The sequence below is a fragment of the Pelobates fuscus genome, chromosome 5 (assembly GCF_036172605.1).
Source record: "Pelobates fuscus isolate aPelFus1 chromosome 5, aPelFus1.pri, whole genome shotgun sequence".
Lineage (NCBI taxonomy): Eukaryota > Metazoa > Chordata > Amphibia > Anura > Pelobatidae > Pelobates > Pelobates fuscus.
Genome location: NC_086321.1, coordinates 387,287,501 through 387,313,286, shown reverse-complemented (window position 1 = coordinate 387,313,286; position 25,786 = coordinate 387,287,501). Strand labels below are relative to the sequence as shown.

General features: G+C 43.4%; 1 protein-coding gene across 1 annotated transcript in view; it reads left to right on the top strand.

The window, feature by feature from the left end:
* Window positions 1-25,786, top strand: part of SLC39A11 (solute carrier family 39 member 11) — a 308,809-nt gene that overhangs the window by 107,238 nt on the left and 175,785 nt on the right. Inside the window, exon 5 of the mRNA XM_063456363.1 lies at window positions 19,231-19,342. Coding sequence (XP_063312433.1) covers window positions 19,231-19,342 — 112 coding nt within the window. The remainder of the gene's footprint in view (window positions 1-19,230; window positions 19,343-25,786) is intronic.

Genomic DNA, 25,786 nt, shown 5'->3' with positions numbered 1-25,786 from the left:
TAGAACATTCACACCAATTAATCAGAACGTTCGCACTTGCAACATAAGTGTGAAACCGCAAGGGAAGTAATTAATGCATGCTCCCCTAGGTGGCCGCCATTTCGTACAGGCAAATGTCATCCAGGGGGAGCATTCGCATTCCGAAAGGAGACTATTCCCTTGCACGCTTTCACACAGAGACCTTGCAAGTGAAGTCTGGTCAAGGAAGGTACCGCTGCAAGGGGCCCAGGGATCAGTGTGGGCACATCTAGGGTGAGTTTGGCGGGCTTTGCCGTGCCTGCTGGGACAAAGAGACCAGCTCTTTTCCCGCGCTTGGTCTCCCACCTACAGAGGCTCCTGCGATGAAGACCCCCCCCTGTCCCCGGATGTGGGAAACCCTGTGTTTGGGTGGCAGGCTTTTGGAGACAAAGGGACAAGAACCTTTCCCGCGTTAGGTTCCCAGGGAGGGGGAGGATCCTGGGAGGGGACATTGTATGCTGTGTGTTACACCACTTGCATGGGGTTATGCTTAAAAGTTGTGTGTGCCAATAAAGTGGTTGTTGTACCTCCAGAACTGTGTCATCCAGTTACGGGGGTAGAGGGGGATGGGTCTCTTTGTATTCTAACTGGTTCACTGGTTCCGGTTCAGCTGAATGAAGGGAATTAGCGGAGGTAACCGGTCGGGTTACCGGTGTCCCGCTACTGTCTGCATCTGACGTTCTCATTTTACTCGCAGTACGAAATTAGCACGAGGTGTAAGCTCAGGGGATAGGCACAGCAAGTTCCTGGCTCAGAGCTGTCAGTCCGATCAGAACAGAACCCGTTAATGCTGTCACTAGTGTGCTCGTCACTGCAAGCTTAGTGTTTGTTTTCATCACTTGCTTTGTTATTTTGTGCATAGTAATATTGTGATATCTGTTTTAGATCTGAAACTCAAGGCGGGATTATAACCATAAATCACAGGTGTATGGTGCAATATTTTGTGAAATGCATCAGACTTCTGGTGTTTAACAATTTGGCACTTTGAAATGCGTCGGGCATGTCTGTCACTCAACTATATAAATGTTGTTCTGTAAAAAAAAAAAGTCTAAACTGACGTAGAATGAAACTAAAGGATTCTGTTGAAAATATTTTGTTACGGTTTCAGCTTTGCAATGAACAAATCAAACAAGGCAACTGAAATAGCTCAACACAACGAATGCTTCAAGTGGTTTCCCCAAATTCAACTGAAAATGCAACTTCTATTGACTGCTCCAGTCTCAAAATTATTCAACTTCTTCATGGCAAGAAGGTTTAGTACTTAGTAGAGCATCTGTTTGCTGTTATGACCTGCTGCCAGACACCAGTTTCTGGCAGCGTTACAGAGAAATCTTGAGTAATGGCTCATGAGTAATGGCCTCCAGTTCAGTAATATTCTTGGGTTTGCATGCTGCAATCGCCTTCTTCAAATCCCGCCCAAAATTTTCTATGGGTTTCAAGTCAGGTGACTGTGATGGCCACTGTAGAATTTTCCAGGACATCTTCTGTAACCAAGCCTTGGTGGAATTTGAGGTGTGCTTGTTATCATAAGAGTTGTACATGCAGTGTAGTTGCTGTGATAGCAAGCAGGATAACTGAGTATAGAGTTCTGCTGTCAGCACTGTGAGCTATGCAATGGAGGCACTGCTTTTTAATCTACACATTTGCTAGAAATGCTAGCTCAATGTATAGATTGAACGTTATGCTCCTATAGTTTTGCTAAGTTGGTGTTCCCTTAACAAATACTTTTCTACAGTAAATGATCAGACTCTGACTCTATCCACAGATAGTGGGTCCCGGCATTGATTGGGAACCGCAGGACATGAGAACTAATGCTTTTAACGGCTGCATTCTCAGAGCAGCCTGCTGGAAATATTTTGCTTCAGTTAATATTTTCTCATTATAATGCGAAAATCGAATCGTTTGGGCGCCCTGCTGGTTTTCATTCAGAGCTGTAAAACTGCAGGTTTGGAAATAAGACGATGTACACTGGAAGGGGGCGGCTCAGCGTGAAAATATGTAGGAGGCTTGGAAGGTTGAAGAGGATATGACAGTCTGGTGAGGTCTATATTTGTGAAGGGCTGGACACATGATACACAGGGAGCTGTCTAGGTCTCTGGTGAATCGTGGGTGGACTGGTAATGTGTCGTGGGTCGGGGAGTGGCTTGCTAACATTGGAACGTCCCGTACATTATCCTCTGTGACCTGCGCTTGAAAAAGTCTAGAAATATGAGCATGATGAAAAAGTAACACTTCACATCTCACTCCCCATTCTATCACAAGCTCTCCCTGGTTTCCTGTCTCTTAAAGGGACACTGTTGACACTATAACCATTCCATCTCATTGAAGTGGTTATAGTGCCTGCAGTCCCACTGGCACTGTCCCTCCATTCAGAGTTAAACCACTCCAGCTCATTGAAGTGGTTATAGTGCCTGCAGTCCCACTGGCACTGTCCCTCCATTCAGAGTTAAACCACTCCAGCTCATTGAAGTGGTTATAGTGCCTGCAGTCCCATTGGCACTGTCCCTCCATTCAGAGTTAAACCACTCCATCTCATTGAAGTGGTTATAGTGCCTGCAGTCCCACTGGCACTGTCCCTCCATTCAGAGTTAAACCATTCTATCTCATTGAAGTGGTTATAGTGTCTGCAGACACTGGGTCACTGTCCCTCCATTCAGTGTGTTATACCATTTAATCTCCGTGAAGTGGTTCTGGTACCTGGAGTTACCCGATGGTGGGGATTTGGAATACATCTAGTTATTGAGTTTATTTCTAAGAGCGACATGTTAGAATCGACCGCAAAAGTGCAATTCTAAACATTGTATCTAGAACATGTGGTGGCGGTAGTTTACTTGCTAATTGCATGGTTGTTGTTGTGAACTCTAATCTCTTGCATGTTACCTTTTGTAAGTTGGACGCGCCCTGTGCAGTCCACAAACATGTTAACAAATCAGTGCTACACTGCAGACTATGTGGGCGCCCTGTAAATCTGTGTCTAGTACCCATGGACACTCAGCAATTCTTCGTAGAATCTGGATCACCGGAGCAGCAATGCTATGGGAAACACTTTAAAATCTCTTTATTTCAGTGCAGGTTTGTGCCACAGCAACAGCCGCTAATAATCCAAGTGTAGTCGCTGTGATTGAAGGCTTGCTATTTACACATATTTTTGTATTGACTGATATGAAAAAGGCAACAAATTAATCACGCTGCCTAAGAATGCAAACTCTGCTCCTGGCATTTTCACTGCAATGTCTCCTTGTAGTTGTTTGCAAGAGAACTGATTGCTTTTTAATTATTCAGGGAAATTGTTTTTGATGGGTTGTGTGTGTGTGTGTTAAGATTTAACCTCTCCAGTGCTGGAGAAAACTAAATTGTAACAGCCGCACCAAGATACAGGTTAATGTTTTAATTCATGTTTTTTCTTGCTTCCCCTTTCATAATGATGCTTTTATAGAGGAGTTATTTAAATATCAAAAAGGTCACCTGGATCTCATTTAAATGAGTCACATGGCACCTGTAACTGAGACAAACCTATTGTATAAAATCATTGCTATCCTGCTAACGAGCTGTTAAAGGAGCAGACGCCGTAAGAGTGACCCTTATCAGTCCACGTCTATCTATAATAATATATTAATAATGACAGTGCTAGGCACTAACCGTATCATTGATAATGTGCAGTTACGCTCGCAGTAACCCAACGCATTTCTTATTTCATATACACCTTATAGGCAGTAACCCAATGCATTTCTTATTTCATATACACCTTATAGGCAGTAACTCAATGCATTTCTTATCCCATATACACCTTATAGGCAGTAACCCAATGCATTTCTTATCCCATATACACCTTATAGGCAGTAACCCAATGCATTTCTTATCCCATATACACCTTATAGGCAGTAACCAAATGCATTTCTTATCCCATATACACCTTATAGGCAGTAACCAAACGCATTTCTTTTTTTTTTAAATTCTTTATTTTTGACGTGCATGAGATTTACACGAATTCACACTTCGCCATACCAGTAAAAGCAAGACACATTTTTACATTATGCTGAACAGTGGTGGCATATAAGCAATACTGGTGCACATTTTTTTTTTTTAAAAGAATCAAGATTGGTACATCTGTAAATATAGATATAATATGAATATAGAAAGCAACCGATTAATTAGCTAACACGCTTGTACGTAAATGTGAGTAGCTTGACAGGGTAAGCTACGTTTTTCTAGAAGTACTTCACACACGAATGTTTAATAAGGCAGAGTAGCGTAGTATATATAGCACAGTGCTGGACACTTTAAGACACGTTAAGGGAAATCTAGTTGAGAGGGACAGCTTACACTTGAGGTTATGCATGCTTGATTTAAGTAAGTGTGGCATAGACCTATAGGTAAATGCACAGGGTTTAATACACAGAGATTGCAGCCAGATAAAACTAATGTTGCATGAATATGGTAGTGCCTGAGAGGTCATGGATCTGCTAAGTTGGGACATGTTAAATTAAACATCAATATGCGGTGGATGTAGGAGACAGAGCCCCAGGCAGAGCTTTAGTCCACAGATCATTACAATGTCCCGTAGAGTGGCCAGCTGCTCAAGCATGTCCCCAGCTCCACATAACTCACGTCCCATCTCCTTTCAACTTATGCCCGTGGGGTTTACCGGAGTGTCCAGCATGGTGATGGTCTGCCTGTCCGTGGCTCTCCCGCTTGGTGAGTGGATGCCTAGGTCCGGTCTGCTGAGGGGGAGGCCAGGAGGTGGTCAAAAGCCGTTTAGCAGGGCGTCCGGTGTGGCGGTCGTAGGGCCCGCTGTGGCAGTGGTGAGTGAGGTCCTAGTACAGTCCCTGGGAGTTGTGGATGTCGCAATTCTTGCCTGGTTAGTGCTTGTCCCGGTGGGCTGTTCAGCCAGTGCCCCTTAGTGGGAGGCCGCCGCTGTTTAACTGCCACAGTCCAGTTGTGTTGTCTCCCTTGTTGCAGGTAAGTACAGCAGCATGGCTGAGGGGGAGGTGAAGGTTATGGAGTGGGTCCAGAGGAGGCCTGGAGCGCGCTGCCTGAGCCTCTTTGCTGGTGCCGGTCCTCCGATGTGCTGGTCCACCGTTGGGCTAGGGCTTTTTGTGGCAGCCGCTGCGTGTTGTGCACAGGATGGGTGCTGGACGGCCATCTTGGGATCCTATGTACGGACCTCGGTGCTCGGTGTGGCCGGAGCGAGGGTGGTACGGTTTGCGGTGGCCGCTGCCCATGGATACCGGGATGACCCCCCCGGTCCAGAGGGGGGGGGGGAGCAGCCGACCGCCGGCCAGAGAACCGGGAGAGCGGCCGTCTCTCTCGGCTCAAGCTCGTAGGCCTCAGGCCTCGGCCGGGTTACTGTGGCGCCTTTGTCGGTCCTGTTGGGTATCCCCTGGATCGCAACCGTCTTGGTGGTGCAGTGAGCACGGTGTCAGGTCGGTTTCCCGCAGTTGGCTCCGGTATTCCAGCTCAGAGGCCGGAGCTCAGACAAAACGTGTCTGATCCGACCGGCGGTCAGGCCCCGCCCCCCACCAAACGCATTTCTTATCCCATATACACCTTATAGGCAGTAACCAAACGCATTTCTTATCCCATATACACCTTATAGGCAGTAACCAAACGCATTTCTTATCCCATATACACCTTATAGGCAGTAACCCAATGCATTTCTTATCCCATATACACCTTATAGGCAGTAACCAAACGCATTTCTTATCCCATATACACCTTATAGGCAGTAACCAAACGCATTTCTTATCCCATATACACCTTATAGGCAGTAACCCAATGCATTTCTTATCCCATATACACCTTATAGGCAGTAACCCAATGCATTTCTTATCCCATATACACCTTATAGGCAGTAACCAAACGCATTTCTTATCCCATATACACCTTATGGGCAGTAACCCAATGCATTTCTTATCCCATATACACCTTATGGGCAGTAACCCAATGCATTTCTTATCCCATATACACCTTATAGGCAGTAACCCAATGCATTTCTTATCCCATATACACCTTATAGGCAGTAACCCAATGCATTTCTTATCCCATATACACCTTATAGGCAGTAACCCAATGCATTTCTTATCCCATATACACCTTATAGGCAGTAACCCAATGCATTTCTTATCCCATATACACCTTATAGGCAGTAACCCAATGCATTTCTTATCCCATATACACCTTATAGGCAGTAACCCAATGCATTTCTTATCCCATATACACCTTATAGGCAGTAACCCAATGCATTTCTTATCCCATATACACCTTATAGGCAGTAACCCAATGCATTTCTTACCCAATGTAAGCACTATACAATCACACATATTTCTTACCTCATGTACACAGGATACACAGTAACCCAACGCATTTCTTACCCCATGTAGACATTATAGACCAGGGATAGTCAACCTTTTAATACTTATCGCCCACTTTTGTATCTTTGTTGCAGTAACTAATAGCACAAGTGCAAATTAAAAAAAATAAAAGTTTAAAGGTTTTTTTTCATATATGTACTTAAATGTATCTATTTGTTCACTTTCCATTTTCTATTCTACTTTTTTTCTGTGTGTGAAGGGTCTAGTGTTTGTGAGAGGGGCAGCGTGTGTGTTTGAGGGGGGGCAGTGTGTGTGTGTGTGTGTGTGGGAGGAGTGCGGTGTCTGAGGGCACAGTGTGTGAAGGGTGCAGTGTGTGTTTGAGGCGGCAGTCTGTGTGTGTGTGAGAGTGAGGCAGTCTGTGGGATGTGAAAATCTTTCTTAATGTCTCCCCCTCCCTTCTTCTGTAGTTCTGGGGTTGGAAAGAACTTCCTCCACAGGGTAAAGCCTGGCCTCTTTTCTTACCCCTAAGGCCTCTGGAACTTACTTTGTAAGCCCTGCCCGCATGTCATGTGGCTGCACAGTGATAGGTCATGCTGAAGCGACAACCTTCTGGAGGAAGTCAGTGCATAACCGATTCCTTCCACTGTTTTCTCCTCATAACCAGATCCTGGTGAAGAATCAGACATCTGACAAATAATAATAACTAAATATTACCTGTGGTAAAGTATTAAGAAAAAATATGCACTGTTAAATTCTATAAGAAACCAGTGAAACCGCTTTAAAAACAGGATGAAGACAGCACTTATCCATGTCTGGAGACCCTGCAAATACTTACCAAATAAGTGTGGTATGTTTACTGTAATTTTCCCTTTATTTTAGGAACTTTCTGGCAATGCCCTTATCCAAGATGGCTGCCACAACTTGTATTCCCACAATGCAAGTCATATGTATTGGGCCCAATAAGGCACAAACTGCACACATGTGGGCCTATTCAGAGTGTGTTTGCTGTTTAGAGACCAGGGAGAGGACTCTGTCTGAAGCCTACATGGCCTCTAAACACCGAGCGAACCAGGAATAAATCACTGGGACCGAGGGGAAGCACAATAGATAACAAAAGTGCCTGCAAGGAAGTTTAAAAGGCAACTGGGTGCAAAAAGTACAACGTTTAAAGGCACCACAGGCTAAAGGCCTCAAGGTATAAAAGGTAACAGTTTCCAAAATGTATCACAATTTTTAAAATAAATCAGTCTTCAAATGTACTGCAGTTTCCAATGACTTGCGGTGTTACATGCAACAGTATTAAATGCAAATTTAAATGAAACCGTTTTAAATGCCACACAGCTTAAATGCTTCCTAGCAAAAGCACAACCGCATAATGTACCACAATCTTAAAAATAAGGTACAGCTGTATAATGCACTAGTTTAACGATATCAAAGCTTAAATGCATCACAGCATAAAAGCCCAACTGCATAATGTACTACAGTAAAACAGGCAAATAAAGTCATGAAGATAAAAAACCATACATGTCCGTAAGTTAAGGGAGCAAATTGCTCATGTCCTAAGGGCTGTAGGACAGGAAAAAGACTTGAGGACCTTAGGGATGGAGCCTCCTTTTAAAGCCTTGGTGGTTTTCCTGTCCTATCGGCTGTAGGGGAGGAGCTAACCCATGTGTATATGCTGCCATGATTAGCCAGGAAAATTATATTTTCATCCCGAGAATTTATGCCCCTATTTATACATGACAAAACCTTACTGGCCTTAGCAACTGCAGATTGACATTGCATATTGCTGCCTAATTTGCTGTCTATAACAATTCCCAAATCCTTCTCGTGTGTGGTTATCCCTAATTCACTACCATTTAGTGTGTAAATTGCTTGTGCATTCTTAACCCCGAAGTGCATAACTTTGCATTTCTCTACGTTAAATTTCATCTGCCATTTTAGTGCCCAGTCCCCCAATCTAGCCAAATCCTTCTGCAGCAAAGCAATATCCTGCTCACATTTTATTACTTTACAAAGTTTTGTGTCATCTGCAAACACTGATAAATGGCTTTCAATGCCCATTTCAAGATCATTTATAAATATGTTAAATAGAAGCGGTCCCAAAACAGAACCCTGAGGGACACCACTTACCACTTTTGTCCAGCTTGAAAATGTACTATTTATGACAACTCGCTGTACTCTATCCTTAAGCCAATGTTCTACCCAAGAACAAGAATATTCATCTAGACCAATTTCTTTTAGTTTGAAGACTAACCTATTGTGAGGAACCGTATCAAATGCCTTGGCAAAATCCAAGTAGATCACATCCACTGCAACACCCTGATCTATACTTCTACTTACATCTTCGTAGAATGCAATTAGGTTAGTTTGACATGACCTATGTTTCATAAAACCATGCTGATTATTGCTAAAAACAAAGTTCTTCCCAATGAATTCCTGAATATTATCCCTTCAAATATTTTCCCAGTTACAGAAGTTAAGCTCACAGGTCTATAATTTCCAGGCAAGGATTTTGAACCCTTTTTAACCCCTTAAGGACCAAACATCTGGAATAAAAGGGAATCATGACATGTCACACATGTCATGTGTCCTTAAGGGGTTAAATATAGGAACAACATCTGCCTTCCTCCAATCCACCGGTACAACACCTGAAACAAAAGAATCTTGAAAAATTAAATACAGAGGTTCACTTATTTCCCCACTTAGCTCCTTAAGTACTCGTGGGTGAATACCGTCAGGTCCCGGAGCTTTATTTACATTAATTTTCTTTAATAGCTGTAGCACCTTGTCTCGAGTTATCCAAACACAAGTTATCTGCAAGTTTTTTGCTGCAATCATTTGCATATCTCTTGCCATAGGATCCTCGTTAATATATACTGAAGAAAAATAGTTATTTAAAATTGCTGCTTTTTCCTGGTCTTCATTAGCTAATAAACCCAACTCTGTTTCCAGTGTACCTACACTTTCATTTTTTTGTTTTTTTAGAATTGATGTACTTGAAAAAATGTTTGGGGTTGGTTTTGCATTCTTTAGCTATCAATTTCTCATTTTCTAGTTTAGCCCCTTTAATGGCCTTTTTGCAAGCGTTATTGGCTTCCTTATATCGTATATAGGATGCCTCTGATTTGTCCAATTTAAATGCTTTAAATGCCCTTTTCTTATTTTTAATCTCTTGTTTTACTTCTCTACTAAGCCACATTGGTTTTAATTTGTTTTTTATATTTATTACCCAATGGTACATACTGATAAATGTACCTTTCTAATATTTGTTTGTATAGTTTCCATTTATCCTCAGTGTTTTTATCACTAAGGAGTTTATGCCAGTTGATATGTTGAAGAGCTGCCCTAATCTTATTGAAATTGGCTTTTTTAAAATTAAATGTTTTAGTATACGCCACATGCTTTTGCTTTTTTGAGTTTATTTAAAACTTACCATATTGTGATCACTATTTCCCAAGTGCTCCCATACTTGAATGTTGGTTAAAAGATTAACATTGTTTGTTATGAGATCCAGACAAGCATCCTTTCTAGTTGGTCCTTGTACCAGTTGTGACATAAAGGTGTCATTTAACACATTCAAAAACCTGATTCCATTTGCTGAAGTACTAGTCCCTCTATCCCAATTTATGTCTATACTGTGTATCCTAAATACACAGTATAGACAGTCACACGTATTTCTTATCCCACGTACACAGTATAGACAGTCACACATATTTCTTATCCCAGTTACACAGTATATAGACAGTCACACATATTTCTTATCCCAGTTACACAGTATAGACAGTCACACGTATTTCTTATCCCAGTTACACAGTATATAGACAGTCACACATATTTCTTATCCCACGTACACAGTATAGACAGTCACACATATTTCTTATCCCACGTACACAGTATAGACAGTCACACATATTTCTTATCCCACGTACACAGTATATAGACAGTCACACATATTTCTTATCCCAGTTACACAGTATAGACAGTCACACGTATTTCTTATCCCACGTACACAGTATAGACGGTCACACGTATTTCTTATCCCACGTACACAGTATAGACAGTCACACGTATTTCTTATCCCACGTACACAGTATAGACAGTCACACGTATTTCTTATCCCACGTACACAGTATAGACGGTCACACGTATTTCTTATCCCACGTACACAGTATAGACAGTCACACGTATTTCTTATCCCACGTACACAGTATAGACAATCACACGTATTTCTTATCCCACGTACACAGTATAGACAATCACACGTATTTCTTATCCCAGTTACACAGTATAGACAGTCACACGTATTTCTTATCCCACGTACACAGTATAGACGGTCACACGTATTTCTTATCCCACGTACACAGTATAGACGGTCACACGTATTTCTTATCCCACATACACAGTATAGACAGTCAGACGTATTTCTTATCCCACGTACACAGTATAGACAGTCACACGTATTTCTTATCCCACGTACACAGTATAGACGGTCACACGTATTTCTTATCCCACGTACACCCTATAGACCATCACACGTCGCAGCTTATTTAGGACGGGCAGGCCTCTCACCACCTCTTGTTTCTGTATTTTGCTGAATTTACTTGGGTTTCTTTCCTCACATTGTTAAGCGATGCAGAATTTGTTGGCACTTGCTAAGTAATAACTGCAGTTAAATGAGAAATAATAGTGAAATAAGAAGTAATAGTAATAGTGATACGAAACGTAATAATAATTGTGAAATGAGAAGTAATAATAGCTGCGGTGAAATGAGAAGTAATAATAGTGAAACAAGTAATAATAATAGTGAAATGAGAAGTAATAGTGAAATCAGAAGTAATAATAATAGTGAAATGAGAAGTAATAGTTAAACAAGTATTAATAATCGTGAAATGAGAAGTAATAATAGTGAAACAAGTAATAATAGTGAAATCAGAAGTAATAATAATAGTGAAACGAAACGTAATAATTGTGAAATGAGAAGTAATAATAGCTGCAGTGAAATGAGAAGTAATAATAGTGAAATGCTAATTAATATTAATAGTGAAATAAGAAGTAATAGTAATAGTGAAATAAGAAGTAATAGTAATAGTGAAACGAAACGTAATAATAATTGTGAAATGAGAAGTAATAATAGCTGCAGTGAAATGAGAAGTAATAGTGAAACAAGTAATAATAATGGTGAAATGAGAAGTAATAATATCCACAGTCTCCCAGCTAGCGCTGTCCAGTCCAGGCCCTCGATCCAGTGATGTTTTGATTTCTAATTGGTAAATGTGATTGAATAAAATGCTGACAATAGTCCAGTCTCGCAGAAGGTTTAATGTACAAGAGATTTGATACCAATGAGCTTTAAATGGCCCTGACATGATCAGAAAATCAATTGTTTGCTGTCTGAGAGAGGACAAAAAAAGGAGAATTGGTTCGCTGAGGAAAGATGAATTGATATGGTGAACAATTGCTTGTTTTCTTACTCTGTGCTGGGGCAAACTGTGGTAATTATACTGATCCACATCCATTGTATATAACAGAGCTCCACAGCAATACCACTCACCGTAATGCACAGTGTGTATCACAGAGCTCCACAGCAATAAAACTCACAGTAATGTGCAGTGTGAGTGTATTACAGAGCGCCACAGATTTAAAACTCACAGTAATGTGCACTGTGTGTATCACAGAGCTCCACAGCAATACAACTCTCAGTAATGTGCAATGTGTGTATCACAGAGCTCCACAGCAATGAAACTCACAGTAATGTGCAGTGTGAGTGTATTACAGAGCGCCACAGATTTAAAACTCTCAGTAATGTGCAGTGTGAGTGTATTACAGAGCTTCACAGATTTAAAACTCTCAGTATGTGCAGTGTGAGTGTATTACAGAGCTCCACATATTTAAAACTCACAGTAATGTGCAGTGTATATCGCAGAGCTCCAGTAATAACTCAGAATAATGTACAGTGTGGATCTCAGAGCTCCACAGCAGTAAAACTCACTACTATGCGCAGTGTGTATTACAGAGCTCCACAGCAATAAAACTCCAGTAATGTGCCGTGTGTATAAGTGTATCACAAAGTTCCATTGCAGTGTTTATACGTGTATCACAGAGCTCCACTGCACCAGCTATTTAACTCCAGTTACTTTGACCCTAAGGATGGTGGGTTGGTATCCATAAATTGCAATTTACTGAGCAGTGTCCGGGGAATGTTTATTGGAGAACAAAGATCGACAGGCTGAGAGCACAGAGTTTGTGTGCCATTGCAAAAGGTGAGCTAATAGACTGTGATCCTGCGATTTTCGAGCGGTCTCAGAATACAGCGCAGCGAACGTGGAACTTTCTGTAACTGTCAACTGATAATAGTACAACCAGAGGGTCCCTGGCATTTCTCACTATAAAAGAATCCCTTCACAAAGCGTGTTTCGGAGCCCGCTGCTAACCATAACATTCAGTGAAAGGTCGTGAGCGCGGACTCAATGCTTCTCCCAGGTTCTAAGCAGCTATTGTTTGCTCGTACTTGCTTTGTGATTTGTTATTATGTACCTCGGTGTAGCCTTCCAGTGAAGCACAAGCTGTCTTTATATCAGACCAGACTTTACATTGGTGGGTCCCTACATTTACTGCTTTATTTCTCTTTATCCTTTTATTTTTCCTTTTTGTTTTTTACTTTTCATCATCTATTTTCCTCTTTTCCTCCCTCCTTGTGACATGGATTATCACTTGTATGTTAGATTTCTAAATTCGCTCCTGTAAATGTCCTTCATATTGGACTTTGTATTAATCTTTCTACTATTTTCAGGTCTCTGTTGAGGATTAAGCCGCATAGAGCACTATAGATTTAGCATGAGAACGTTCCTGGGAAACCAGCTGTGGTGATACCCATATCGCAGGCTAAGACCAAGCATTATTGGACTACTATTGCCAAAATTCCGGGTCATCCAGTGTGTTTGACTTGCCAGGTGTAGGTAGAGATTACAGAGTATATCCAACATTATCCTCTGTGTTAACGCACACAGTAACCCTTGTTTGCGCATTGTGATACAGCCAGATGTAGTGCTTTGTACCGGGTTACGTCATGCCGAGTGTGCAGAGTAATTGACACTTTCACACTCCTAAATCCCAATTTTTACTCAAACGTTTCATTTAATGGAGCTTTAGTTGCTGGAGAAACATTTCTCCGTTGACGGTACTTTTCTTTCTACCAGATCTCTAGAGAGAACTTTCAAGGTTTTCCATTGAAAAGCCTGTGCCATATTGCCCTTCCAAAAATACCTCATCTAATATTGGGCCTAGTGATCTTAGTGAAGCAGCAACTTCAGAGTGCACAAAATACCCCAATGCCTGGAAGCCGTAACTATAATTTCTAATATTGACCTCTTAGTTAAATTCTGGAAATCACTATATGAACCATGTGTTGGCTAACCTGCGGATGAGAGGACTATTGCCAGTCATTTTAGATTATTTCAAATAAAGACAAAAATGATAAAACATCATGTATTGTTTGGTTTTGACACCATTAGATGGTCTGTTTCCATTTTCATTCCACACATCTGCGAGCTTCCTCCCCTTCCTTCGAGCTACGAGGTTACACTTCAAGGCTGCCCTCTAAACTCCTGCAATTAATCTGAATACCATCAGTCAGGAATTATTTAGATGCAAAGCAGGAGATGAAACCCCAATTTATTTACACCCTCCACCTATTTCAGGGAAGGAACGTAGAACCAATTACGGTTAGACAAGACTACAAGTGAGTTTGTTTGGAAGTGATTGTGTATTAATGCTATGCCTGCAAGGCAACATTGCTCAATGCCCATGGGTTTTGAAGGTTTGAAAATGGTTTTGGTTCTCTTCTCCTACGAAATGCATAGCATTATGGGTTCTTCGGTTCTGGACTTTTTAGTTTCCCAGACCCAACACCCACGGGTTACTCTAAAGCTCCCTGACATGACTGAGAGTCCCATAGTGGCACAGGAAGCCCCACATTAATCATTTTCTTCAGTAAATTATTTGTTGCAGTAGGTTGTGAGTTTGACTTGTCAAAACTGACATTTCCCAAATCTGACTGTATTTCCAACTCAAACCCTGAAGAATTCACTGCTAATCTAGGAAATCAATGGACTCCCTCCACACAGTGTATTATAACTGCAGCTATAAGGTTATGGTGTAAGGAGGCCCCCTGTCTCCCCGCACACAGTGTATTATAAATGCAGCTATAAGGTTATGGTGTAAGGAGGTCCCCTGTCTCCCCGCACACAGTGTATTATAACTGCAGCTATAAGGTTATGGTGTATGGAGGTCCCCTGTCTCCCCGCACACAGTGTATTATAACTGCAGCTATAAGGTTATGGTGTAAGGAGGCCCCCTGTCTCCCCGCACACAGTGTATTATAACTGCAGCTATAAGGTTATGGTGTAAGGAGGTCCCCTGTCTCCCCGCACACAGTGTATTATAACTGCAGCTATAAGGTTATGGTGTAAGGAGGTCCCCTGTCTCCCCTCACACAGTGTATTATAAATGCAGCTATAAGGTTATGGTGTAAGGAGGTCCCCTGTCTCCCCGCACACAGTGTATTATAACTGCAGCTATAAGGTTATGGTGTAAGGAGGTCCCCTGTCTCCCCGCACACAGTGTATTATAAATGCAGCTATAAGGTTATGGTGTAAGGAGGTCCCCTGTCTCCCCGCACACAGTGTATTATAACTGCAGCTATAAGGTTATGGTGTAAGGAGGCCCCCTGTCTCCCCGCACACAGTGTATTATAACTGCAGCTATAAGGTTATGGTGTAAGGAGGTCCCCTGTCTCCCCGCACACAGTGTATTATAACTGCAGCTATAAGGTTATGGTGTAAGGAGGCCCCCTGTCTCCACGCACACAGTGTATTATAACTGCAGCTATAAGGTTATGGTGTAAGGAGGCCCCCTGTCTCCCCGCACACAGTGTATTATAACTGCAACTATAAGGTTATGGTGTAAGGAGGCCCCCTGTCTCCACGCACACAGTGTATTATAACTGCAGCTATAAGGTTATGGTGTAAGGAGGCCCCCTGTCTCCCCGCACACAGTGTATTATAACTGCAGCTATAAGGTTATGGTGTAAGGAGGCCCCCTGTCTCCCCGCACACAGTGTATTATAACTGCAGCTATAAGGTTATGGTGTAAGGAGGCCCCCTGTCTCCCCGCACACAGTGTATTATTTTTTTGTAAATCTCTTTTTTATTGAGGCATAAAGTTATGTGGGTACAGAATGTAGGGGTAATACAATGCAAGGCATATTATCTCTAGATGGTGCTGGCCTCATTTTATGTGTAAAATAATAAGGTTACGTCAGATGGTTATACAGTTGCAGGATATTGAAGTACATGCTAAGATCAGGCTAAGGTATCTAAGAGTTGTGTAAAGTTGAAATATACAGGCTGCACAGTGACACGGTACAACGACTCCTATGCAGGGCTGTCCCATTGAATACCATGTGAGCAAGACTAGACGGTTATTAAACAGGGCAGCTTAGCGATAGAAATTTCAGCGGCTTTGCAGTCTAGCCCAGATAAGGTGGCTGGGAGAGTAAGGCTAAGCTGTGGCCAACATGGCGTGTGCGAGGATTAAATGTGCTCGTCATTAACACGTTATGTGTCGAGGGTCAGTTGCTGCGTGCAAAATAAAACAGTAAAGTAACATATCATACCAGGACATACCCCGATTATATCTGTGGCGCGAAGCCTATCTAACCCCATAACAGCGTTAGAAATTATGTGGCACCAGAGGGTAGCTATATAAAGCCAATTAGTATGGCGGGAATATCCAGGTCATGCCCAGTGCTATGAACGTATAATATAACATGCATAATGATCCTAAGTAGGCACGGTCTTAAGACTGGTTTGACGGACTAGATATAAAAGCATAGGTAACGATCTAAGTCCCATTGAAAATGCTAGCAATAGGGTTTACAATGCCAAACAGATGCACTAGTGTTGCACAACAATGATATTTATGAGTCCGGCTAAATGTCATATTGGGACATGGGAGCATCATTGGGTCAGGGTATCCCGACAGAGACGGTGTCATAGACCTTGTGGATCAGTCCTGGCGGGGTGCACAGCTCCTGGCTTGGTCGCTGGTCTCGGCCCGTTTCCTCAGCCGATCCCTTCCCGTGGTCTTGTGGTGTTTGTAGCTGGAAGGATCCGCAGGGTGCAGGTGCGTTGCGTGGGTGTGAGGACCTCCGCCTGATCCCAGGCCTCATGTGGGGTCTGCATCTCGGTGCCACAAACTCGGGTGTACCTGTAGGCCGAGTTTTTCCCTGGAGGGGTGCCACGGAGAGCCCTGGTGGTTCTGCGCTGCCAGCGGCGGTCGGGCCTCCGGCGGTGTGGTCGATGCCGTGGAGGTAATCTCCCGTTGACCCTCGGGCCGGGTGTTAGGTCGGTGGTCGTTGTCGGGATAGGAGGGTGAGCATTGCCCGGAGTAGGCCCGCTCTTCCTCTGCTTCACCGTGTCCCCTGTCGGACCTTCAGGTAAAAGGAAGGGTCTCGCTAAGAGTTACTCCCACCTGTCCCAGAATCGCTGAAATGCCAGGTGTAGGCTCGTGGGTTGCGGGTTCGTGGGCGCTGGTCTCGTGGGCTGGGTTGCGTCCGCCATGGTGCCGGGTCTGGAGTGTTCAGAACCCAGGCTTGAGTGGGCAGCTGCAGGTCGATGGATTGCGCGTGTCCTCTTGGTATGGACCGGGATAACCCCCGCCGGTCCATAGGGGGGGGGAACGGGAGTCCAGATTTAGCTGTGCTGTGGTTGTGGACGGCGGGAGAGCGGCCGTCTCCCCCACCGCCGCCATACTTGTAGGCCGCAACATTAGGGGGCTCTGACCCGTTGTCAAGATCCACGCGTGTGGTGTCTATTTGTAGGTCTCGGGTTCCCCAGTCGAGTGGGATCCAGCAGGAGTCTAATCGCGGCCTCCGTTTGTCGGAAATCAGCTTTAGATCGGGTCAGCCACGGGAGCAGCAGCGACATGCGTCTGCTCCCTTCTGCAGTCAGGCCCCGCCCCCCACACAGTGTATTATAACTGCAGCTATAAGGTTATGGTATAAGGAGGTCCCCTGTCTCCCAGCAGACAGTGTATTATAACTGCAGCTATAAGGTTATGATGTAAGGAGGTCCCCTGTCTCCCAGCAGACAGTGTATTATAACTGCAGCTATAAGGTTATGGTGTAAGGAGGTCCCCTGTATCCCGCACACAGTGTATTATAACTGCAGCTATAAGGTTATGGTGTAAGGAGGTCCCCTGTCTCCCCGCACACAGTGTATTATAACTGCAGCTATAAGGTTATGGTATAAGGAGGTCCCCTGTCTCCCAGCAGACAGTGTATTATAACTGCAGCTATAAGGTTATGGTGTAAGGAGGTCCCCTGTCTCCCAGCAGACAGTGTATTATAACTGCAGCTATAAGGTTATGGTGTAAGGAGGTCCCCTGTCTCCCGCACACAGTGTATTATAACTGCAGCTATAAGGTTATGGTATAAGGAGGTCCCCTGTCTCCCAGCAGACAGTGTATTATAACTGCAGCTATAAGGTTATGGTGTAAGGAGGCCCCCTGTCTCCACGCACACAGTGTATTATAACTGCAGCTATAAGGTTATGGTGTAAGGAGGTCCCCTGTCTCCCAGCAGACAGTGTATTATAACTGCAGCTATAAGTGGGATGTAAGTTAGGGCATTAAGTAACAGGGGATTTTAATCCTTTGTTTACAAGGCAGTATTATTGCTGTGAGGGTTAATATTGGTTTCTGATGGGACTGCGCACCTTGGTGCTCTCTGCGTGATAAGGTGTTTTTAATAACCCTTGGTTAGATGTTCCTAGCGGTCGCTCCTTGCAGTAAATCATTCTGCAGACTGCGGGATTAAGGTTGCCATTTATGGATTCATAATCAAAGTGTTCACTGTTAGGGAATGGCTTCAAAATCCCTCTGTGCTCAACAGGAAGAGGCGGTGGGATTTTATTAATAACAAGCTTGGAGCTGTTTGCCGGTATCGCTTTATTTAGCTTCATGTGCTCACTTTCCTCGCTCCTTGTGGTGAACAAAGTCAGTTTTCTTGTTTAACTCTTTTATTGACAGGGCTGTGTAACGTAGCGTTTGTACCATAACCCATTCACTGAGCATAGATGGATATTGTGTGTTGTGTCCCTTTAATGCAGTAGCTTTCCTTGTTGTCTTAGGACTGCGAGAGACAAATCGACATCATGGATAGCTAACATGAGTTTGGAGCAGACACACTTAAAATGTTATTGCATGAGAGTAAATGGTTAACAATTTTATTGTGTTATGTGTTTTTTTTTACCTGTGCGAGGGCCGGCATTTATAGCAAATGAATAACATCGAAATGGAATTGTGTATTATATGCAATGTGTTTGCTTTCGTACAGTGAATACTGCTGGGATAACAGTCTTCTGATCTGTCCTCTTGCTGGGGTACAAATCTGGGCTGTTTGGGCGTTGAACATTTTTAATGTTCCTAAATGTGTTCTTAGACATTGGTTCTAGTACATACGCTATTAGACAGGAACTCGGGAGTAACATTTAAAAAACAAAATACTCTGTTGACATTGCATGTTTTTTAGGGAGTGAGGGAGTGCTTATCGTTTCACCCCAATGGCTTCATGAGAAACGTCAATCAGAAATACCTGAGAAATGTTCTCAGAACATTAAATGTGTGGTTTTCTTTCCCCCCCTTTAATTTTGGATGAAAGACTTTTTTATTTTTTTTATTTTTTTATGACATTGGATAAAGAAGGCTTTACTGAGAGATAGTCATGCCGTTTTATTGCTGTGGAATGGATCTCCTCGAATATCACCATGTTTTATTCTTACTGATATATCTGCATATACTGTCACATTGCAGCAATTTATATGTTTTCCTTCTCTAACAGGGAATGGTTGAAGATCCATACTCTGTGGCCACTATGACTCACGATTCCAGACATACCAAGGAGAAGGACGAAGATCCCATCTATGATGAGCGGGAGTTAAGCATCCGGATAGGTAGAGCTGTCTCTCACACAGGCAAGCATCCTATGCTGTCATATACCATGCAGGAAACCATATATCCAGGACTTGGGTTACGCTCAGCTATATGATCCCTGAAACGGAAAGCAGATATTTCACACAGCCGGCCTCTGCGGATTATCGAGCAATGCTTGGCCAATATGAGCAAATTCTGTTTCTATCAGGGCCAATAGCTGATAGTATCTCGATTCTTGAGCTCTGTGTATAAACCAGGCATCCCTTTACATTGGGGTTCCCAGGGTCTTGTTCTTTCATCTATTAAAGGTGAGCTGATTTTCACATTGTACATAAAAAGTCTCTGGGAGGAGAGAGACCACCAATTTACCTGTTTCCATAGAGAATAGTGGTGTTTCTGCAGTGCCATATCTGTATTGTACCATGTGATGGGTCTAGACATGCGAAGTTATTGGGACCCTTTAATGATTCTTATTGTGGAATTCTCTGCTATGTCTGCCAAAGACATAGCAGATTTTGACCCATGGTAATCCAAATGAACAGCAGACCTCATCTTTGGGAGGGAAGTTTGCAAGCCCGGGTTCGATTTAACCCTTTGTCATCATCCTCCCACAGGTCACTTTTAGTTGTACAATGTGCACAACCAGCAGCCTTCATGGTTTTGGGATGTATCACTTTTTTTCTGGTCAGGAGCTTCAGAAAGTGTGTCTATCGCTTCTTAACAGGGCCATGGTTTCAAATATTATTTCAGTGCTAGTGAGGTCCTCTATGTGCCCCCGAGGAACATTTTTGTGAGCAGTTTGGAAAGAGAACAGAGTTCTGCTATGGCAACTAGTAATATCCCACTAACACATAAATATTTGGCCATTTTTATTTCTAGCACAAAGCCCCCACAGATGCAAGCGGTTTAACTGTAGATTGATGGTGGAACATGTAATAAACATTTAGCTTGCTTTCAGCCCAGTCTTGTCCCCTGTTTTCTACACCAGAACTAAAGTAACCCATGAATTGTTGCTGCAAAGTGCAGGACTCTTTATGTACTCTAACACACATGCATTCATACAAAATACCCTAATAGAAGGGGTATAGAATTAGCCCCCTCTTTAAAGGGACTCCTTTTGATGTGATTTGCAATAGAAGGTTAATGGGACATCACTCTTGGTTGTATCACTTCCTGCCCTAAGACAGAGGTAAATGCAGATGTTGTAAAGCATGAGAATTAGCTTTTTTTTGTTTTTAATGTGTTGTTTTTTGCATATATTTTAATGCATTATCCAGGTAGAAATTGATGGGACACCCATAGATTCTCCATAGTAAAATCCTGACTCATAACTTTCCACAATCATAACCACCATTCCTTCCCTAACTTCCTGCTAGTAGTGTAATAATAGATGGATCAGAGAGCGCCCCCACATGACAAAGCGCAGTAATGCCATGTCTTCTGTTTTAAATCTCACTTTCACCCCTCTCAGGTTCCTTGGTCATAGAAAATGTATATCTGGGACGGGTGTGGGAAGCTGGGATTAGAACCAGGGGCTTTCTTACCAACTATTTCCCTACATGACTGCTCACAAAATGCGCTTAGTGGGAACATTGGAGGCACTAATGATGTCATGTCTGTGGCCTTTGACACGTTTGGATTGTCAGCCTTTGCACCTTTTAATTCTTGCTTGAATCCGATAATCAATACAACTTGTGATTTATTTTTCCTGGCGGCTCCAGCATCAGATCAGAAGTAGTTGTTTGTTCACTGGGGTCTCTGAGTAATTTCTGACCTCATTAGGTCCATGACCAGTGCAGACGTTCCTTCATTATGTTGTGTGGAATTAAAAAGGAATGTAAATTAGAGGCATAGACATAATGCCAGGAAAAAAGGCAGTTTTACCATTCAGTCTGTAATTCCTCCAATGGAAGGCTAATCTTGCTATAACAATACTATATTCTCAGATATATACCCTAAATCTCACTGCAGTCCTGGGAGGTTATGGCATAATTCATAACACTCTGCCACTGATTTTTAGAAAAAAGGATCATAGATCATCATAAACAAAATATCGAGTGCAGGATTTGTTGGAGACAGTGGAGGGGACTCTTGCGGTGCTAGTAACTATAGCTAAGTATAAGTGATTAGTTGCCCAGGTTTTAATCCCTCTGGGCAAGACACCTAACAATATATCTCCACCTATAATAATGTCCAGTTGAATTTGGCTCTGCTCAGTGGTGTATTTTGGATTCATGCTGCCCTAGGCCCATGACCAAAATTCGGGCACCCCCTCAATCTAAATTTGCCCCACCCCTTTCTGTCAAGACCACACATTTCTGTTTAAGACAAACACACACTTTGACTGACAGACACAGATTGACACACCCACTCAATGACAGGCATGCACTCACAGATACACATACACACTCACTGATTTGACACACTGACAAACACACAATCACTCAGACACACACTAACAGACACATGCACATTCACTCACTCACAGACATACACTGACAGACATTCACACACTCACACACACACACACACACAAATTCACTGACTGGCACGCACTCGCTGACTGACCCACACACTCGCTGACACACGCACACTCGTTGACAGACACACGCGCACTCACTGACAGATACGCACTGACACACTAATATACATTGCCTTACACATGCACTCAAATTTATTTATTTTTTAATTTTAAATAAAATCCTGGGAGTGTCCTGGACCTGAGAGTTAATGTAATTACAATGTGTACTTTGTCACCGTCTCTTCTCAGGTCCAGTGGGGAATGCCCCTGGAATATGTTATGGAAAACCCCTTGCATGGGGACTTGCATATAAGGCAAGTTGTGGCTACCATTAAACAGGTCAACTTCACCCTCAGCTGGGTCTTCACTAACTACCTTCCAGTGGAAGAGCTGGCATCATTGCAGAGTGCAGCTGGTCTTTGCTTTACTGGTCCCATTGTTGCAGCGCTGGACTGTCCCCAGGTCCCTCCAGCAGAAGTGCTAGCATTCAGGCAGAGTGCAGTTGGCCTCTGCCCTTCCCTTTTCCTTTGTCCAGGGCCTGACATTACACATGCCATCCCAGTAGAAGAGCTGGCATCAGGGCAGAACACAGCTGGCCTATGCCCTACCTGTCCCAGTATGGTTGAGCCTGATGCCCAGCAGGCTCCTGCTGCAGAAGCAATACCTACAGGATAGAGCAGCACTGGCCTCTGCTCTACCGGTCCATGTGTTCTGGGACCTGACGACCCACTGTCCTACCCAGCTGTAACGCTGGCTATGGGGCAAAGGACCGCTGGCCTCTGCCCACCAAGTAACCACAATGCTATACCTGGGAGTACTGGAGAGACCAGGGGTCACTGGTTCCCATTGGACCTGTAGGACAAAGCCCTGCACCGGAGGCTACCCGGCCAACTAATTGTTTTTGGGTGGGTTGCCCGTCTAACTCAGGTGGTGTTGTGTGGCAGAAATGCCTCTGCCACTTGTTCTTGGAGGTGCCTGCTTGCCAGCCTCCTGCCAAAAGGCTATGGGCCCTTTAAAAACTTATGTGATTTGACCGTCAGAGAGACTGACCGTTGGCCCTAATTCCCTGGAACTGTTTTGGGCATAGGATCATGGGCAAGGTCGGTCTTCTTATGACTTCCATGGAACCCCTGAACCGATCTGGGTGATTTTTGGATATGGTGGTCCCCCAGATCGGGGCTATCATGTGTTTGGGGGTACTTTTGGATTATTGTAAAATAAGTTTTCTTTGCCTGGAGATTAGTACAGTTTCTCACTCAGTTATCTCTCAGGCACAGGGGAGGGATTATCCTGTTTTGTGTGGGACTGGCCTGGACCTGAGAGCCGCAGTAATTACAGTGTGTACTTTGTCACAGTCCCCTCTGAGGTGCAGTGGGGACTGCCCCTGGAATATGTTATGGAAAACCCCTTGCATATAAGGCCAGTTGTGGCTGCCATTAAACAGGTCAACTTCACCCTCAACACAGAGCCTTGTCTCGTGATTTTAGGGAACAGCTATACTAGCTCTTGTAAGAGCTATCCTGCTATACTCTCTGGAGTAGGAGAGGTCTACCCACTGGAAGCTGGATCCCTGACTTGGATCCAGGGTGGGTGTAGGACAGCAAGACCCCAGACAAGCTGCAGCGGCCAAGGGTCTACAGTGTTGATGGTGTATGGTAGAGTGCTTGGAAGTACTCGGAGGTACTAGGAAGCAGTGATTGGCGGAGGTATCCAGTCGGGGTGCCAGGCGCTCCGTCACAGTATTAGTGTTTTGTGTCTGAGGGTGATGGGTATTTGAAAGAGGAACCCTTCCTCAGTTCTTGTGCCGTATCCTGTAATTCCCTCTGTTCTATATGTCCATCCTGACCACATTTGCTGTATTTATTCCACTGGAATTGACTTGACCATGAAAATGCTAACCTTATAAGATCTGACACCTCAGACTCTCCATTCTCCTAACCCCGGTTCTAGATTCCCCAGCCCTTTCATTCTTTAGGAAAATCAGCCTGGCGGCAGCATTAATTACAGACTTTTCTAAAGCAGTACGGCTTACTGGGGAGACCTATTATGAGAGAATTAGAATAATCAATGCAATAAATTATATAGGCATCCACCAGCTCTTTAGTAGACTCTTGCGTAAAAAAAAGGGGTAAATGTGGGCAATATTTAGAAGGTGGAATTAGCAGGATTTGGCAACAGACTAAATGTGAGGTGTAAAGGTAAGGCCAGATTTAAAGGTAATACCAAGAAAGCAAGCTTCAAAGGATTATCTGATGCACGTACCACCAACTTGCAGGGAGAACGACAGAGGATTAATGTTATGAGAAGGGAAGATAAGAAGCTCAGTTTTAGAAATAATTAGCTTTTAGAAAGCGGGAGGATATCCATTTAGAGATGGAAGAGAGGCAACCGGTGGCACATTCTAGGACAGTGGAGCAAAAAGAGATATCTGGATGTCATCAGCATACAGATGGTAGTGCAATCCAAAGGTATTAATGTTTGCCTATAGAGACGGTTTCTCCAACTGAGGCAGGACAATGGGAGGAGGTGTTATTCTAAATAGGACACGCTGAATGAACATTGGGAGAGATGGGACAAGAACTATGAAAGGACAATGTCAAAGACCAACATAGTGAAGAGATGGCAGAAGGAGAGCATTATCAACAGTGTTAAAGGCAGCAGAGAGGTTGGGTACGACAGTAGCATGTTTAAGGGGAGCGTAGACAATGCCAGAAGAAAGCGAACAGTTGAATATATGCGTTAAGGATGTCCCAAGACAAGGGAAAGATCTAATAAGGTGAGATAGGACTGATCAAGCAAACAAATGGTGGGGGGAGAGGAAAAAAGTAGAAGCACCACCATCAGTAGCTGGATAGAAGGCCTGGAGGGTTGGAAAGGCACGGTCTAAGCGCAGTTAAGAGAGAGGGGCAAAAGGGGGAGACAAATGTGTTCCTTAACTGTTTAATCTTGTCAGTAAAGTAGCATGCCAAGCTATCAACTGAAATGCTAGTATGGTGGGTGGCCATGGCGGGGCAAAGAACGGAGTTTGAAGATATACCTGAGATTGTGGGAGTATGAACTAATGAGAGGAAAAGTATGAGTGTTTAGCATATGTGAGGACTGCACTGTACGAGCGCAAAACTAATTTGTAATGGAGAATATCTAACAAGGTGTGAGACTTCTTGCAGTGGCGTTTTGCTGAACAGGAGCTTCTCTGCAGGTAGTGGGTTGACTAGTTTGTTACGATTGGAGGAGCGTCTTCTGAGAAGTGTATGTTTAAGGCGTGGGCTGCAGCTTCCAGGGCAGATGCTAGAGTAGCATTATATGAGGAGATAGTCAGAGAGAGACAGGAGAAGTAGGGATGTCAAGAAAATTCAGGTTCCTATTCAGTTGAACCTATAAAAAATTAATAGAACATAGTGAAGACTGTTACAAATTACAATAACAGACACATTCTTGAGTGCACTCACAAGATGTAGGTAGGAAACTCGCTTTGAGATTACCACCACCTACTCCTGTAGGGGGGTCACACTTAGAATCCACTGGATAAAATGGATATTCAAAATCCGGAAACCAAAGGTAGAGCAGGAACAAAGTATGGTAGAAAAAAGGTATTTATTCTTGGATACAATAAAAAGGCACTGGTCCAACGCGTTTCGTTCAATCAGAACTTCATCAGTGTGTATATTGTTTCCTATTCAGTTGAGAAGGGATAGGCAGAGGATGTTGGGTGAGGGGACTCTCAAAAGCAAAAGATAAGGGGTCGCATCTGACTCAGGAAATAGTGTTACAGAAATTAGAGACCGTGCATGCCTCTGAAAATATATGATCAAGGGTATTGCCAGCTACATGAGTGGGAAAATTAGCATACTGGGACAGTCTAAGGGAGGAAGTAAGTGAAAGATGTTTTGAGGCTACTGAGGTCAAGGGTGAATTAATTAGAATGTTGAAGTAAGTTTTTGGT